We start from the raw sequence: 14,878 nt of genomic DNA on the forward strand, positions 1-14,878 counted from the left end.
AACTAACAACCGCGAAGCCGAGTCCAGACACCCTCCCGCCGCCATTTTGAGGAGGGAGGTCCCCTTCGCTCAAGGAGGCTCGCGCCCCGCGCGCCGGGAGAGAGGGGCGGGGCCGCGGCGCAGGCGCAGTGCGCCGCCGGGCGGCCACGTGACGCGGGTCAGCTGAGCGTTGGCGGAAGCGGCCGGCGCGGGCCTGGGGTGCCGGTGACCGTTGGCGGGTAACCGTTGGCGGCCATGGCCTCCATCCTGGACGAGTATGAAGATTCCCTCTACCGCTCCGCTTCCGTGCAGCAGAGCCGCGCCAGCGTGGGCATCCCGCACTCCGGTAGGTGCGCGGCGGCGCCCACGCACCCGTCTGCCCGGGCCGGCCCCCGGGGGCAGCGCGGCGCTGTGGTTACAGCCAGGCCCTGGGCACGTCGTGTGTGTGTGTGTGTGTGTGTGTGTGTGTGTGTGTGTGTGTGTGTGTGTGTGTGTGTGTGTGTGTGTGTGTGTGTGTGTGTGTGTGTGTGTGTGTGTGTGTGTCTGTGTGTGTGTCTGTGTGTGTGTCTGTGTGTCTGTGTGTGTGTGTCTGTGTGTGTGTGTGTGTGTGTGTGTGTGTCTGTGTCTGTGTGTGTGTGTGTGTGTGTGTCTGTGTCTGTGTGTGTGTGTGTGTGTGTCTGTGTCTGTGTCTGTGTCTGTGTCTGTGTCTGTGTGTGTGTGTCCCGGTGGAGGACTAGGCCCGGTGTGCGGCCGGCTGGAGGCCTGCTCCCACCTTTAGCCCCTCGGCTAATGGGGTTTTCCTGCTGGGAGGGGGGAGGCAAGGTGGCAGCTCATTAGTTGGGGGCGGGGTGGGGAGTAGGGCATGCCAGGCTGTGGGGAATGCTTCCAGTAAAAGGTGTATCGCTCTGTGTGTGGCCTAACGTTCAGCTGCGATTTGTTTTTCCGTCATTTGCTGTGCAAAATGTTTTGATGCGGGGGGACACTCGATTCCTGATGAAGTTCTGGGGTGATGCAGGTCATCTTGGCAAAACTGAGGTGCTGGTTATCTGTGGGAGGGCTTCATAAGGCCATAGGCCCCTGTGCCGTGGTGTGTGGTGGAAACACGTGTACATGGAGTGGCATACCTTCGTAGTCACACTTTATAGCCACACCTAAGCACTATACAGTTGAGAGCTGTGGTAGTTGTCTCAGATCATCTCATCAGCTTGCTTCCTTTTTTTTTTTTTTTTTTTTTCACCCCCTCCCTTCTGAGGAACCCAGCTGTTACAGCCGTAGTACTCAGGCTGGGTGCACAGTTGTATCTGCATGGGGTTAGTTTCCTAACCCAAGGGCAGTTCACCAAAGGCTTCATTGTTTGGAATGTTTCTCCTAGGCTGACTACACGTTGGCAAGGTTACTGCTGAAGAAGATTATCAAGAAAGCAATCTATATCACTGTTAAAATTTTCTGTCGAGGTCTGTGAAGTTTTGGTATACCGCACCATTCAGGGAGGTGTACAATCAATGTAAAGTAACAGTGTGATGACCAGTCAGTTGTTTCTTTCATGTGAGAGAAAGCAAACAAATGGCAGGTATATTCCATGATAAATTCAAGGTTTATTAGGTTCAGTAACTGTTCCCTATTAGATGCCACCTCACAACATTTTATTGAGTGTGGCAGGGAAATGTAGGTTACGAGAGGGTTCCGTTCTACCTAGTATTGTCGTGGTAGTACCAGCTGCCATGCAGAGCTGGCATTTTTGAGTTACAAGTTTGGAAATGCATGGACAGATTCTTTCAAGTTTTTTCCTCATATAGTGTTGCCCACTGTTAACCTTTGTGTTGTAAGGTTTATGTATGCGGCAAGAATTGATGGATTATGTCATACTATGTATATTACTGAGTATAAATACACAGACAAAATTACTCTGAGTCTAGGTCTGAAGTAGATATGTTCCCTGTGTTTGTTTTAACACACATAGTTATTTTGTTGTGTAATGTTAGATAAAGAATAAGTGTCCTGAATAGGTGTTGTGCAAAACAGTGTTGGGACAAGCTGTGTTACCGAAAATAAATTGTCAAGGACTCAGCTTTTCTTCCTGACTGCTGCAATACTGTCTTCAGTCATGGCTGTCTTACAGTTGAGAAATCTGCCTGTTTGCTGACAATTGATGTTGGCAAAGGAAGTTTTGGAAACTGCTTAATTGCACAGACACAGCCTAATCAGGATTTTAATTATTCTTAAATCAGACTGCACTGGTGGTTTTGAAAAAGACTTGGGCCAGTAGAAGTTGTGGGCAATCTGAAGTTTAAGCAAATTCATTTTGGGAAAAGATGCAAGTAAATAGTTAACTTCCTGAAAGCAGTCCTAAAGGTTAGGTCTGAGGTTTTGGAAGATGTTAAAACTCATTCCTCTGATTCATTTAGCTGTTCCCTGTGCTTTTTAAACTGCGGATGCTGTTTCTCAAAGTTGTAGGTAACTAAGCAGTGACTCTGTTGCTAACCTAAAGTACTGCTGCAGTGTAAACTTGAAGTCCTGCAGTTACAACATGAAAAGACCTACTTTGCCCAACTAGATGTGAGCTGATGTTGGTGAGTTTAGAGCTTTGAACAGATTAAAAGCTTAAAATGTAGATTTGCCCAAAATCAGGATGAGAAATGCTGCGGTAGAATCTCGCCTGAACAGAAGAGGGACATTGGGGTCAGGATGAAGGAACAGACTGTTTGAAAGGAATGCATGTTATAAAATAGACATCTCCTTTGTATAGAGAGCTGTAAGCTAGAGAAGTGCATCCATCTCTTGTTATGGATGCTAGCTAAAATGCTCACGTTAGTGATGGTGATCCTACAGTTGTTATAATTGTAATGGATACGGTCCTAAGGAGTCCAGAATGCTGGAATCCAATGCACTGGCTTGAACTATGCCTGAATTAAAAAAAAAAAAAAACAACAACAAACCTCACCCCAACTCAAAACCCCTACCTGTGTATAGCTGCTAGTTGCTCCCTTTTCTTTCTGTGTTCATGTTTCCTTGCTGTCTCAGACAGCCTTGTTTTGCCTGGTGTCAATCTGAAAAAAATTCAAGATTGCCTGAATGAATGCATGTCGTGGTTTAGCCCCAGCCAGCAACTAAGTACCATGCAGCTGCTCACTCACTCCCCCTACCCCAATGGGATGGGGGTGAGAATTGGAAGAGTAAGAGTGAGGAAAAACTCCTAGGTTGAGATAAGAACAGTTTAATAATTGAAATAAAGTAAAATAGTAATGATAATAATAACAATGTAATAATAATATAGAAAGCAAGTGATGCACAATGCAATTGCTCACCACCTGCCAACCGATACCCAGACAGTTCCCAAGCAATGATTGCTGCCCCCTGGGCAAGTCTCCCCAGCTTATATACTGAGCATGACATCATATGGTATGGAATAGCCCTTTGGTTAGTTTGGATCAACTATTCTGGCTGTGCCCCCTCCCAGTTTCTTGTGCACCTGGCAGAGCATGGGAAGCTGAAAAGTCCTTGACTAGCATAAGCAGTACTCAGCAACAACTAAAACATCAGCGTGTTATCAACATTATTCTCCTACTCAATCCAAAACACAGCACTATGCCAGCTACTAGGAAGAAAATTAACTCTGTCCCAGCCAAAACCAGGACAATGTGACTTGGTGATCTGTTGGTATGTGGGTTTTTCCTGTCAGAGTAATCCTTCCTTTTTATCTATATAAATATGTGTTTATTGGTTAGCTGTGACATCATGTAAATCTGCAGCTTGGGAGTTTTGTCTGCATGTTTTGAACCGCAGTTTATACCAGCAAATTTAAGCCGTGGCATTGCAGCTCCTTAATCTGTAATGAAGAACATCTGTTTTGCTTAACTGGAAAGAACTGGAAGGAACGCACATTTACATAAGTGGGTAATGTTAAAGATGTGGATCAACATGTAAGAAAAAAAACATGTGCTGAGCAAAAGGCTGCCTACTCAGCTTGTGGTTGCTTTGTCTGTTCCTGCATGTGCATCTTTCCTCTAAAACAAGAATCCTTTAAAGATCCGGCAGCTGGTCTAGTGTTGAGGCAGAGGCAAGGAAAAGGCATTGGTAGAATAGGCAATTAAAGCATTTGTAGTGTTAGCAGGCTGCTTTCCACTACTGCTTTGGCCTTTTCCACAGCAACATAGCTGAAATTAGAGTTTTTCAGGATAATTTGGGGAGGTTATAGGTATTGAGTGTGCTTTGAAGTGGTGCTGTTAGTCCCAGTCTAGAGAGCGTCAGGCCTATGCTCTTTAGAATGGAAGCAGTCTGTTTCTTCTGAGATAGAATCCCAGGTTTCTTTTTTCTTTAGGTTTACATCTTCCTAGTTAGCTACTTTGGCTATGAATGGCCTTAACTTGCTATAGCTCTTTTTGGTTTTAATCTTCCTGTCCAGGCTAACTGCTGCATGGATCTGCTTGCTTTAGAAATCCTTCACTCACACGTGGAGCAAAGCTGATGGGTTAACCTAGCAATGTATCAATCTGTCTTGTTTTCTAGCTTGAGGTAGTGTGGTCAGACTGAGATTCTCTGCTGTTTTCTTTGTCAGAGGTTTATGTAAGACTTTGTGTGTATGGAAAATTCAGTCACTGGGAAAACTTGTCTCATGGGACAGATTTGGATGAAACTTTGTGATAAGATCTGTTTGTGGATGCACATATGTTCCAGGATTTTGCTAATGAGTGTCATCACTTTGTTTTGGTTTTATAAGAATGCCTTCTTATTTTGCAGTTCACTGGCATATCTGAGCTCTCTTGTAGTTTTTTGCTTCCTCATAGGAAGACCATAAAGAGTGCTGCCCTCATTTACGAACAGAATGGAATAGTCTCCGCAAGTCCCATGTTTTTGGGTGCAGAGGTCTACCTGTCTTCAATGAAAACTAAATCTGTCATGCTGCTTCTCTGTGCTGCCACGTGGCATTTCAGGTTCACCTGTCTTAAAAGTTTCAGTTTGTTGATTGCTTGCCTGTGGCTTGGTTTTTGCCTTTGTCATAGCCAAAGGAACAAGTCTTAGAGTTTGAACTGCATCTTGTGTTTTGCCCATCTGCACTGAAGATGAGAAGAGGTTTTTAAAGCAATAGATTTCTAAGTTTTATTTATTTATTAACATATTTCTGCAGAAGTATGTAACTTCCCTCCAGTTACACCTTACTTCTCCATTCTCTGCCTTTCCCACCTAGATCTCCTTCATAAGTAATCCCTCAACATGCCTCCCCATGGATGCCACATTTCCCAAGCTGGTTGGGACTAAACTGACTAGCTGTGGTTGTACACAGTCCCATTTTCAGTTTATTGATTTGTCAGGTTTGCTTGGTTAGGCTTAAAATGCAACATGTGTCCTGTGAGGGGGCCATGTCTTGTCAAACATCAACCCTTAACTCTAACCTTAACTTAATTGGGCAATTCTTAGAATTCAGGCATGGTTTTCGAAAGGATCTGAGGGTTAGGTTAGTCTGGCTTCATCTTGGGATTTGCCATGAAACAGTAAGCCAGTCTGAATGGGTTTTAGCTCAGGAAGCAATTTATGCCAAGACTGGAGCATTGATTCAGCAATCACCAGGTCTTGGGTTATTGTTTTGGCTCTAATAAGTAGTTTGCATGCCTTCCAGCAACAACTGGAAAGTTGCAATTAGGATAGTGTTATGGTTGGTAAAACAGGGTTATGGTAAAAGCATCATTGTGACCTCCAGCTGTGTTCTGTGCAGCAAATAATCCAACGGACTTCTCTCTATTATGAAGTCTGCTATGTGTATACAAAAAAAGCCAACACGGCTTTAAAAATAGCTTTAGCTTGTGAATGATGGATGTCAAGTATGGTAGCTCATTCAATTCCAACATGGAATAAGAGAGATACATTTCAATTAGCGCCACAGTGGTCTATTGGGTAGCCTGTACGGGAGTGACAAACCAGAGCCCTTTTTGGGTCTTATGTAATACCAACCATTCTTTCCTGTCTTGAACAAATAAACTGTCAACTGAGGAAAACAAATTACTTTGTGATTCTACGCTCATTTTCAGTTTTTTATGCAGTTTATGTGACAGTCTTGTGGCTTCCCCTGGCATTCTGTGTGCTTTCAAATTAATATTTGTGACAAGTTTGCAGTTCTGTGACAAGACAGTAAAGTATGCTACTATTTTTCTTTCCTGTTACACATATCTACGTGAGTGCTGCTCTCTGTGTTCATGGAGCACACTCAGTTTTCAGTAAAACTCAGAGCAGGCAATGATCCTTCTAGTCTTTTAGGTTATATTTTGATGTAGTGTGGGGTGGTTGTTGTGGGGTTTTGTCTTGTTTTGTTTTTAAGTGTTTGTGGTCTTTTTCCAGGATATGTGAATGCACGACTGGAGAAGGAAACACCAATATTTAACAAGCAAAGGATTGATTTTGCTCCTCCAGAGAAAATTAACAGCTTAGTGGTCTCCTCTAACCAGCTCTGTATGAGCCTTGGCAAAGACACCCTTCTCAGGTAATGCTGCCAGACACCTGAAGTTGTTGCTTGTTTTCCCCTGCCTTTTTTTTCTTAAGTTGCTAGAGAACTTACAATTACAAGCTGGATAAGAAGCCATGAACCCAGTATGGAAAACAGTCAGCAATTACACCTACGTGAACTTTTGTTGGAAGCATGCTTTCATGGTTTCTCTTTGCAGGATTGATCTTGGGAAGCCAGATGAACCTAATCAGGTAGAGCTGGGACGCAAAGATGAAGCCAAAGTCTACAAGATGTTTTTGGACCACACAGGTGAGGCAATGGGCAAGTGTATATTTACAGACAGTCGTTGGCAGCAGATGCAACTGAATGTGCATAACAAGCACTGGTGAAGGAGTTCTCTTTCTGTTCCGTCAATAAGGAGAACAGGTGGTTCTTCTGTGGGCAGGACTCCATTGCCCAGGGGACCTGTCTACTGATTTGCTCCTGTGCTATTAGAAAAACACTGGCTGCTTGTGTGTATGGTGTTGCTTTTGAACTCTCTGAAATGAACACAGGCTGTTCTGAGCAAGGCTGCTAAAACCAATAAAAGGAAATCATTGCAGTCACCCTGTGCTGTATGTGTTTATATCAGAATTTTTAAAAAGGACTGTAAAAACATCTGCTCACTGTAGCCTTGACTTGATTTTAAAAAACAAAAATTTGGAAAGATATGCTCATATCTGTCATGAACTGCCAGGGATAGGAGAGAACTCTGGGAACGTTTGTCCTTAGAACACTTACTGCAATGGAAGAATACCTTCTCGCTGAAGCATCTGGGACTAGTAATTTAAGTTTGCAACACACAGGCTACCATTCTGATCCAGCATGGAAATCCCCCCCATTCCTATGAATGCCTGGGAAAGTTTTGGATTAAGTATGTTGATATTGGAGGTTATCAAATGTGAGGATTAGAAGCCTCAGGAATTTGGTTTGCTTAGGCTCAGTCTTAATTTGTTCTCTCCTTCTCCTTCCCATACCCCTCTCTGTTGGCAGGCTCTCATCTCCTGATTGCTCTGAACACCAGTGATTGCCTTTACCTGAACAGAAGTGTTCAGAAAGTGCGAGCGCTCTCCCGCTGGAAAGGCCACTTGATTGAAAGTGTGGGCTGGAACAAATTTCTTGGTTCAGAGACCAACACTGGGCCTATCCTGGTGGGGACAGCCCAGGGGCAGATCTATGAGGCTGAAATCTCTGTCAGCGAGGGAAGCCTCTTCAGCACTAATCCTGACCAGTACTTCCGACAGGTCTACACGCTGGAGGAGGAATCAGGACCTGCCCCAGTCTGCTGCTTGGAGATTGAAAGAGGGATAGAAGGGAAATTTTTTATTATAGCCACCACTCGAAAGAGACTCTTCCAGTTTGTTGGCAAAGTGCCTGAAGGAACAGAGCAGCAAGGCTTCAGCTCTATATTTGCTATGCATGCTGACCATCTGCCCAGCTTCCGGGAGTTTCCAGCCAGCTTTGGTTTCAGTGAGATAGCCTTTTACACCCCAAAACTGCGCTCCAACCCACGCTCCTTTGCCTGGATGATGGGAAATGGTGTTTTATATGGTACATTGGATTATAGCCGTCCTGATTCAATTTTGAGTGATGAACGGGTCTGGGTTTATCCTTCTGATATTGACATAACTGTGAACAAGCCAATATCCATTGTACTTACCCAGTTCCACTTCCTGTTGCTGCTGCCTGATCGGGTGAAGGCTGTATGCACCCTGAATGGGCAGGTGGTTTTTCAAGATCTGTTCCTGGAGAAGTTTGGCTTGCTGACACGTATGATCAAAGATCCCACAGTCCAGCAGATATGGATCCACACTGAGAAAGTAGTGTTCCGCTACCACGTCCAGCGGGAATCTAGAGATGTGTGGAAGATGTATATGAATATGAACAAATTCGATTTAGCCAAAGAGTATTGTAAAGACCGTCCAGAGTGCCTAGATATTGTGCTGGCAAAAGAGGCAGAGCACTGCTTCCAAAACAAGAGGTATCTAGACAGTGCCAAATGTTACGCACTGACCCAGAACTACTTTGAGGAAATTGCCCTTAAGTTCATTGAAGCCAAGCAAGAAGAGGCCCTGATGGAATTTCTGATTAAGAAGCTAAGTAACCTAAAGCCTTCTGAGAAGACACAGACAACTCTGCTGACCACATGGTTAACAGAGCTGTACCTGAACTGGCTAGGTATATTGGAAGGAGATCCCTCACAGCGAAATCTTTATTTGGATACACGGGAGAAGTTTCGCACTTTCCTGAGCAGTCCTAAAAACAAAGACTGTCTGTTTAATAACCGGGCATCTATTTATGAGCTGTTGGCAAGCCATGGGGACACAGAGCACATGGTCTACTTTGCAGTCATCATGCAGGACTATGAGCGCGTAGTAGCTCACCACTGCCAGCATGATGAGTACGATGAAGCTCTAAATGTGCTGTCCAGGCACAGAGATGAGAAGCTGTTCTACAAGTTCTCTCCAGTCCTCATCCAGCATATTCCCAAGAAGGTAGTTGATGCTTGGATTTCTATGGGCTCTAGGCTGGATGCCAGGAATCTCATTCCAGCCCTCGTTAACTATAGCCAGAGTGCCAGCACCCAGCAGATCAATGAAGCCATTAGATATATGGAGTTCTGCGTCTATCAGTTGGAGGAAACCCAGCAAGCCATTCACAACTACCTGTTGTCTCTTTATGCTTTGTGTCGGCCGGACTCGCTGCTATCGTACCTGGAGCAAGCAGGAACCAACCCAAATAGGATTCACTATGACCTGAAGTATGCATTGCGCCTGTGTGCAGAGCATGGGCACCACCATGCATGTGTCCATATTTACAAAGTGATGGAATTGTATGAGGAGGCTGTGGATCTCGCCTTACAGGTATGTGTGTATGTGCATGCATACTATGATATATAGGAATGAGCTTGTTCAAGTTATCTGGAACAACCAAGCATTGAGAGGAACTGGACAGACTCATTAGTATAGGCGCTGTGCAGCTACGTCTAGGAAGAAAGACCTGTCCCTGTTAACATACTCCTGTGCTTTCACAATTGTTTTAAGTAGACAGCTGACTGTGACAAGCCATAATTGAGGGTAGGGGCATGGAAAGTACAAGGGGGAGTACTGTCTGTCTTCAGCTCAGTCTCTAATGTAAAATACCTTTAACATATCTGCATTTATGCAAGACTTGTATAGCTATTGTTCAGGATTCTAATTACTTCCTATTCCTAGCTGTGATAATTATCACAGAAGAATGCCTTTGTCAGCTTAGTCTGACCTTCAGGGAGATGTTGGAATTTTTTCTATTGGCATTGCTGTGTCTTTGCTGAAATGTGTGGTCAGCAAAGATACTGTAACATGGATTTGTCCTTACTGTAGTGCTGGGCAGCTTTGTTGTTCTCTGCTGGGTAGCAAGCAAATCTTCAGGGAGTAATACTGGTGGAGAGGAGAAGCGTTTGGCATGTAAACAAGGAGCAGGTCAGTAGTGCAGCCCTAGGCAATGAGGTAGCAATAGAAGTTTTCTATTAATGCCTCCTATAATAGGCAGCAGGCTTTGAAGTTGAATGATGGATAAACAAAGAGGAAAGCTTAACTTGGTTTCCTTGTCTGTGCACCTTCTAGGTGGATGTTGATCTTGCCAAGTCCTGTGCAGATCTCCCTGAAGATGATGAGGAACTCCGGAAGAAGCTCTGGTTGAAGATTGCTCGCCATGTTGTTCAGGAAGAGAAGGATGTCAAGAAGGCAATGGCCTGCCTCTCCAGCTGTGCCCTGCTGAAGATTGAAGACGTCCTGCCATTCTTTCCAGACTTTGTCACTATTGATCATTTCAAGGAGGCAATCTGTAACTCCCTGGAGGACTACAACAAGCACATTGAGGAGCTGAAAAGGGAGATGGAGGAAGCCACCCAGAGTGCCAAGAGAATCCGAGAGGATATCCAGGAAATGAGAAATAAGTATGGCTCTGTGGAACCTCAGGAAAAATGTGCTGCTTGTGACTTTCCACTTCTAAACCGCCCTTTCTACCTTTTCTTGTGTGGTCACATGTTTCACTATGACTGTCTCCTCCAAGCGGTTTTCCCAAACCTTCCTGCCTATAAGCAGGCAAAACTTGAAGATCTTCAGAAGAAGCTGGCAGCTACCAGTCAGCCTTCCAAGAGCCACCATCGTCCCAAGGACGCAGATACCATTAGCTTGGGGAAGGGGCAGCAGAGCCGGGAACAGATCAAAGCTGACATTGATGACATTGTGGCAGCCGAATGTGTGTACTGTGGTGAGCTGATGATCCGGTCCATTGACAAGCCTTTTATTGATCCCCAAAAGTATGAAGAGGAGATGCAAAGCTGGCTGTAGTTTTCCACATCTGCAACTGTCGGTGCACCAGAGTGGTTTTGTTCACAACTTGTGAAGCTTCTGTGGTGGGAATATAACCTCCAGAAGCAGGAGCGCAGTGGCTTCTGTGGAACTCTAAGGAAACAGTAGTGGGCTCTTGTAATCGGGATTACAGTGAACTTGTCTTGAAAATGGGGAGATATAGCTATGGCTGTCTAAGAACTTGAACAATAGTTAGAGCTAACCTACTGGAATACTTTTAGCAGATGTTTACTGCTTGCAATTTGTCTGTGGTTCTCGGTGTGAAGCTCATGGAGTGCCTTGCTGTCCAGAAGGAATTGGGAACAGCCTATGATTTGTCTTCCCTATTGTGTGGGATTTGTTTTGGTGAAGACAAGCTTACAGGGAAAGATAGTGAAGAACACCAAGCAGTGTAGTCTTCATTCATCACTTTCAAAGCTAGAATTGCCTTCTGTTTCCTTTTTGCTGAGAGCCTATAACCACATACATGGAAAGAACATGAAGGGACAAATGCTCTTGCATATATATTTTGTAAACATCATGCTACACAAATACATGTTTCTACACAATGTAATATAAGAATGTGTATAATTCTCAAGCACGAGTGTCTCATAATACACCTAAGTCATTTGCTTGCAACTCATGGTGTCTAATTCTCTTTCCCACAAGCTTTATGGACAAACCCATACATTTGAATTTTCTCTAGGTGCTCTTCACTTTGTTTCTGGCAATACTTCCTAGCCTGTTCACCCCTTCCTCCCTCTCTCCATCCTATTCAACTATAACTGCCTTTGTATAGTGGGTCCTGGTTTTGTCTTCACCCCAAACCAGAATTGATATATGCAGCAGTAGTGTTTCAGCTGATACTCTGCAAGCAGGAACACAGCCTATTTGTATGTACCCCTCAAGGGTAGACTACAGAAAAGTTCTCTTGGTGTGAAATTTGCTTTGCCATTTGAAGCCAGTACCTTGTGACCAGGCAGTCTTTTGCCTTCCTGACAGTATTTGATACTTTCTGGAGATGGCTGCAGGTCAATGCTCCTGTCTGTTGCTCTGTCTTGGAAAATTCTTCCCAGAAGGTGGTGATCACTACATTGTGGGTGAGGGAACAAAAAATTTTCTTTAGCAATTTAGCAAGGGGTTCCCTGTTTTATTTTTGAAGAAACTAAAATTTTAATGAAGTTCTGCTGTTTGGGTCTGAATCACAAAGGTAGTAATTGGCAGAAGAATGGAATGATGTAAGTGAAAAATTACAATTCTTGTAATTAAGGCAATAGAAAATACTGTCTTCTGAAAATCCTCTTCAGTTCTTTCATGTGAATGTATGTGCCTGTCTTGAGTAACTCTCAATCTGCTAGTCACTTACCCTGTTCATAGGGTTGTAGAAAAGGGTCTTCACATCACTGAAAGGGAGTATAAATTGGTTTCCTCAAGGAGCTGACCTAAGAATTTTGATAACAGTTCAGAGCTCCAGAAGAACATCCATGCTTTTGTTGGGAGCTTCAGCCTGGAATGAATGAATTTTGTCTGTGTAAAATGGCGTGAGTAATAAAAGACAGAGCTGACAGTAGGAAGACCTGAGGTTTTGAAATCCTCTTTTCATTGTTGGAGCCATGGGATAGGCAGTCTCATTACCACCTGGTAGTGTTCGTTGCTGGCTTGTCAGAAACCACTGTTTCAGTGGTTCCATTAAGCAGTGGTTCAGAAACCCCACATGCTGTAGTTTTCTTTGGCTCTGGATAGCCTTTTGCTTTGAGTAAGTCGATGGGTCTGCCAGAAGAATTTGTGATGAAAACTAAATGTGATGTCTATTGAAGTTCAGCATTAAACCTGTTATATAACCAGCCACTCCTGAATCATCATCTTTTCATGTAAGCAGTGTGATACTTAAGGTTGTACATGTCATTATAAAGCAACAGTAGCTCCCCCCCCCCCCCCCCCCCCCCCAAAACCAGTTTCTGGTCAAAGGCAGGTGGCTGTTTTTCTGCCCTTTAGCAGAAACATGAGTAGCAGCTCATTCTGATGCAGGGAGTAATTTCAAGTTATTTATTGTCTTTGAGATCTTCCTAATATTTGTTCCATCTCTTTACTTTTGGGTTTTTACAGGATGCTTTCCTGGTATATTAGAATTATTATAGTCCTCCATTCCTTTTTCTATTAGTGCTACAGAACAGTTGCATCACTAAATGTTTCTGTTGTGCTCAGAAGATTAGCAATATTGTTTGCTTATAGACCATTCCAGGGAGATCTGCTCATCCATGATATGGGAAGAAGTGTGTGTCTGTGGGAACCGAGGCATAGCAAGTAAATAAAACCCCTCAAGTCTTTGCCTGAGATGGGGTGTTAGGGGAAGGCACCTCAAGAACCTACTGATTCCAGTCTTAGGTATTAATATGTCTCAGTTAACAAAACTAGAACTAGGTTGGGGTTTTTTTTAATGTCTAGTATGCAACATTCTCTGAGGGCTGTAGGCTTGTGCACCAGATACATAACACCACAAATCTTATGCTTCCTCACCATTGTTAACTGAAAAATCTTTTAGATCATTTGCTGTCAAGGCTGTGGAGAATGTTAATGCTTGCAAAGACTCTAGCAGTGATTAAATGACTAGTGCCAGTAGTACAGGAAGCTGCATAAAAATATCTTCTGAGCTTTCCTTACATTGTCACATGCTTCAAAAGTTTCAGTAACCACTCACCTGTGCTTCTTGGCAATTTTGCAATATCACTCAGTGAAAAAGGTTTTTTGGGGCGGTGGAGGGAAGTTATCTGCTTACTTTTCTCCCATAAATCTAATCTGCAAGATCTCTCCCTCTTTGCTTTCAGAAAAGCATTTTTATCTTTTCTCCTTGTAATTTCAGCACAGTTACATTTTAGAAATCACAGTCCTTTGTATGGTTTTTTTTAGCTGTGAATGAACTGTGTACCAGGGTTACAAATGATGTGGCCTTGGGCCTTGTCCTTGCCTGTGTGAATAAAATCTACCGTTTAATTTAATGCAGCTAGAGAACAGCATAGCCAAAAGGGTGGGAGGGAGCCCCAGCCCTATTTTACCAGAACAAATATCTGTAGCTAGATTTACGCTGAAGAAATGTAATTGTTCAGGCAAGGCCTAAAGCAAACTTGTGCCTACTACCTCACCTCTAGGCTTCAAGCAAGGGATTGGGGAAATGCTGTGGGTTGGGGGAGACAATGGTGAGTGTCTGTTATGGAAGAGTTTGTATAGAATTCTGGTCTATGTTGTTGGAAGCGGCTAACTGAAATGCTGAGTGCTATGTGTTTTGTCTACTTTCAAAAAATAGATGACTGAGCTGGAAATTTAGTAAGGCAAGTTCTTAACAAGCCACTAGATGTCATTGCTGTCTATTTAAATACTGAGGTTTGCTGCAGAGAAGCCAAAGGTGTTCTGTAGCTGGAGAAAGAATGGTACAAACCAGTGAGGAACTGAAGCAGGTTCCCATTACCTTTGAGGGGGGAGGGTGGAGATACACTGGTAAGGAAGTTATTGGAGGCAAAGATGCAAAAAAAATTGTCTCTAACTAAAAGGCAATTTCAGTTCGCAGATCAGTTTTTCAGGTTTTGACTATGAGAAGCTGGATTTACTCTGTTAACAAATGAGCATCAGCCCTCTTTTGTTTAATTGCATTCCAGTGTAAATTCCTACAGACCTAGCTGATGTAGTAGACTCTGGAGAGACCATCCCTGGACTTGGAGTTGCAATATCTGGTGGCCTTGGGTCTGGCTGTTTTTGCTTGCTTCCTTTTCACCCTGTCCCTGCAGCAGAGGTGGTAGAAGTGAATGTGAGCCAGCTCCTTAGTTGCCTGAGTTCACATCTAGTGTGTTTTGTTAAAAGCACCAGTAAAGCTGGCTTTGTAGTATGATATTGGACACTGACTTGCATGAACAGAGAAGTTAGTGTGTTTGCTTTTGCCTCTGAGTTGTGAGGTCATAATCCCAAAAAAGGGGCAAGTGGGAGTAGGAACATCTTGTACTCCATCAAAATTAGATGTTGTAGTTTAACTCAGACTGTAGTCATGTATTAGCATGTAGTTCTTGGAATGGCTGGTTCCCATTCACTACTGCTCTGTCAC

The 14,878-nt window shown here is 43.7% G+C and overlaps 1 protein-coding gene across 2 annotated transcripts; it reads left to right on the top strand.

The window, feature by feature from the left end:
- Positions 1-211: 211 nt before the first annotated feature.
- Positions 212-12,704, top strand: VPS18 (VPS18 core subunit of CORVET and HOPS complexes). Of its 2 annotated transcripts, none has more exons than XM_075712522.1 (5): positions 212-329; positions 6,310-6,451; positions 6,633-6,724; positions 7,448-9,318; positions 10,060-12,704. In XM_075712522.1, the coding sequence occupies exons 1-5, from the start codon at positions 257-259 to the stop codon at positions 10,786-10,788; spliced, it is 2,907 nt and encodes a 968-aa protein (XP_075568637.1). In that variant the 5' UTR covers positions 212-256; the 3' UTR covers positions 10,789-12,704. The 2 variants fall into 2 exon arrangements, with proteins under 2 accessions (XP_075568637.1, XP_075568636.1); XM_075712521.1 differs by having other exon boundaries at positions 212-325.
- Positions 12,705-14,878: the final 2,174 nt, after the last annotated feature.

This window comes from Pelecanus crispus, chromosome 6, assembly GCF_030463565.1.
Source record: "Pelecanus crispus isolate bPelCri1 chromosome 6, bPelCri1.pri, whole genome shotgun sequence".
Taxonomy (NCBI): Eukaryota; Metazoa; Chordata; class Aves; order Pelecaniformes; family Pelecanidae; genus Pelecanus; species Pelecanus crispus.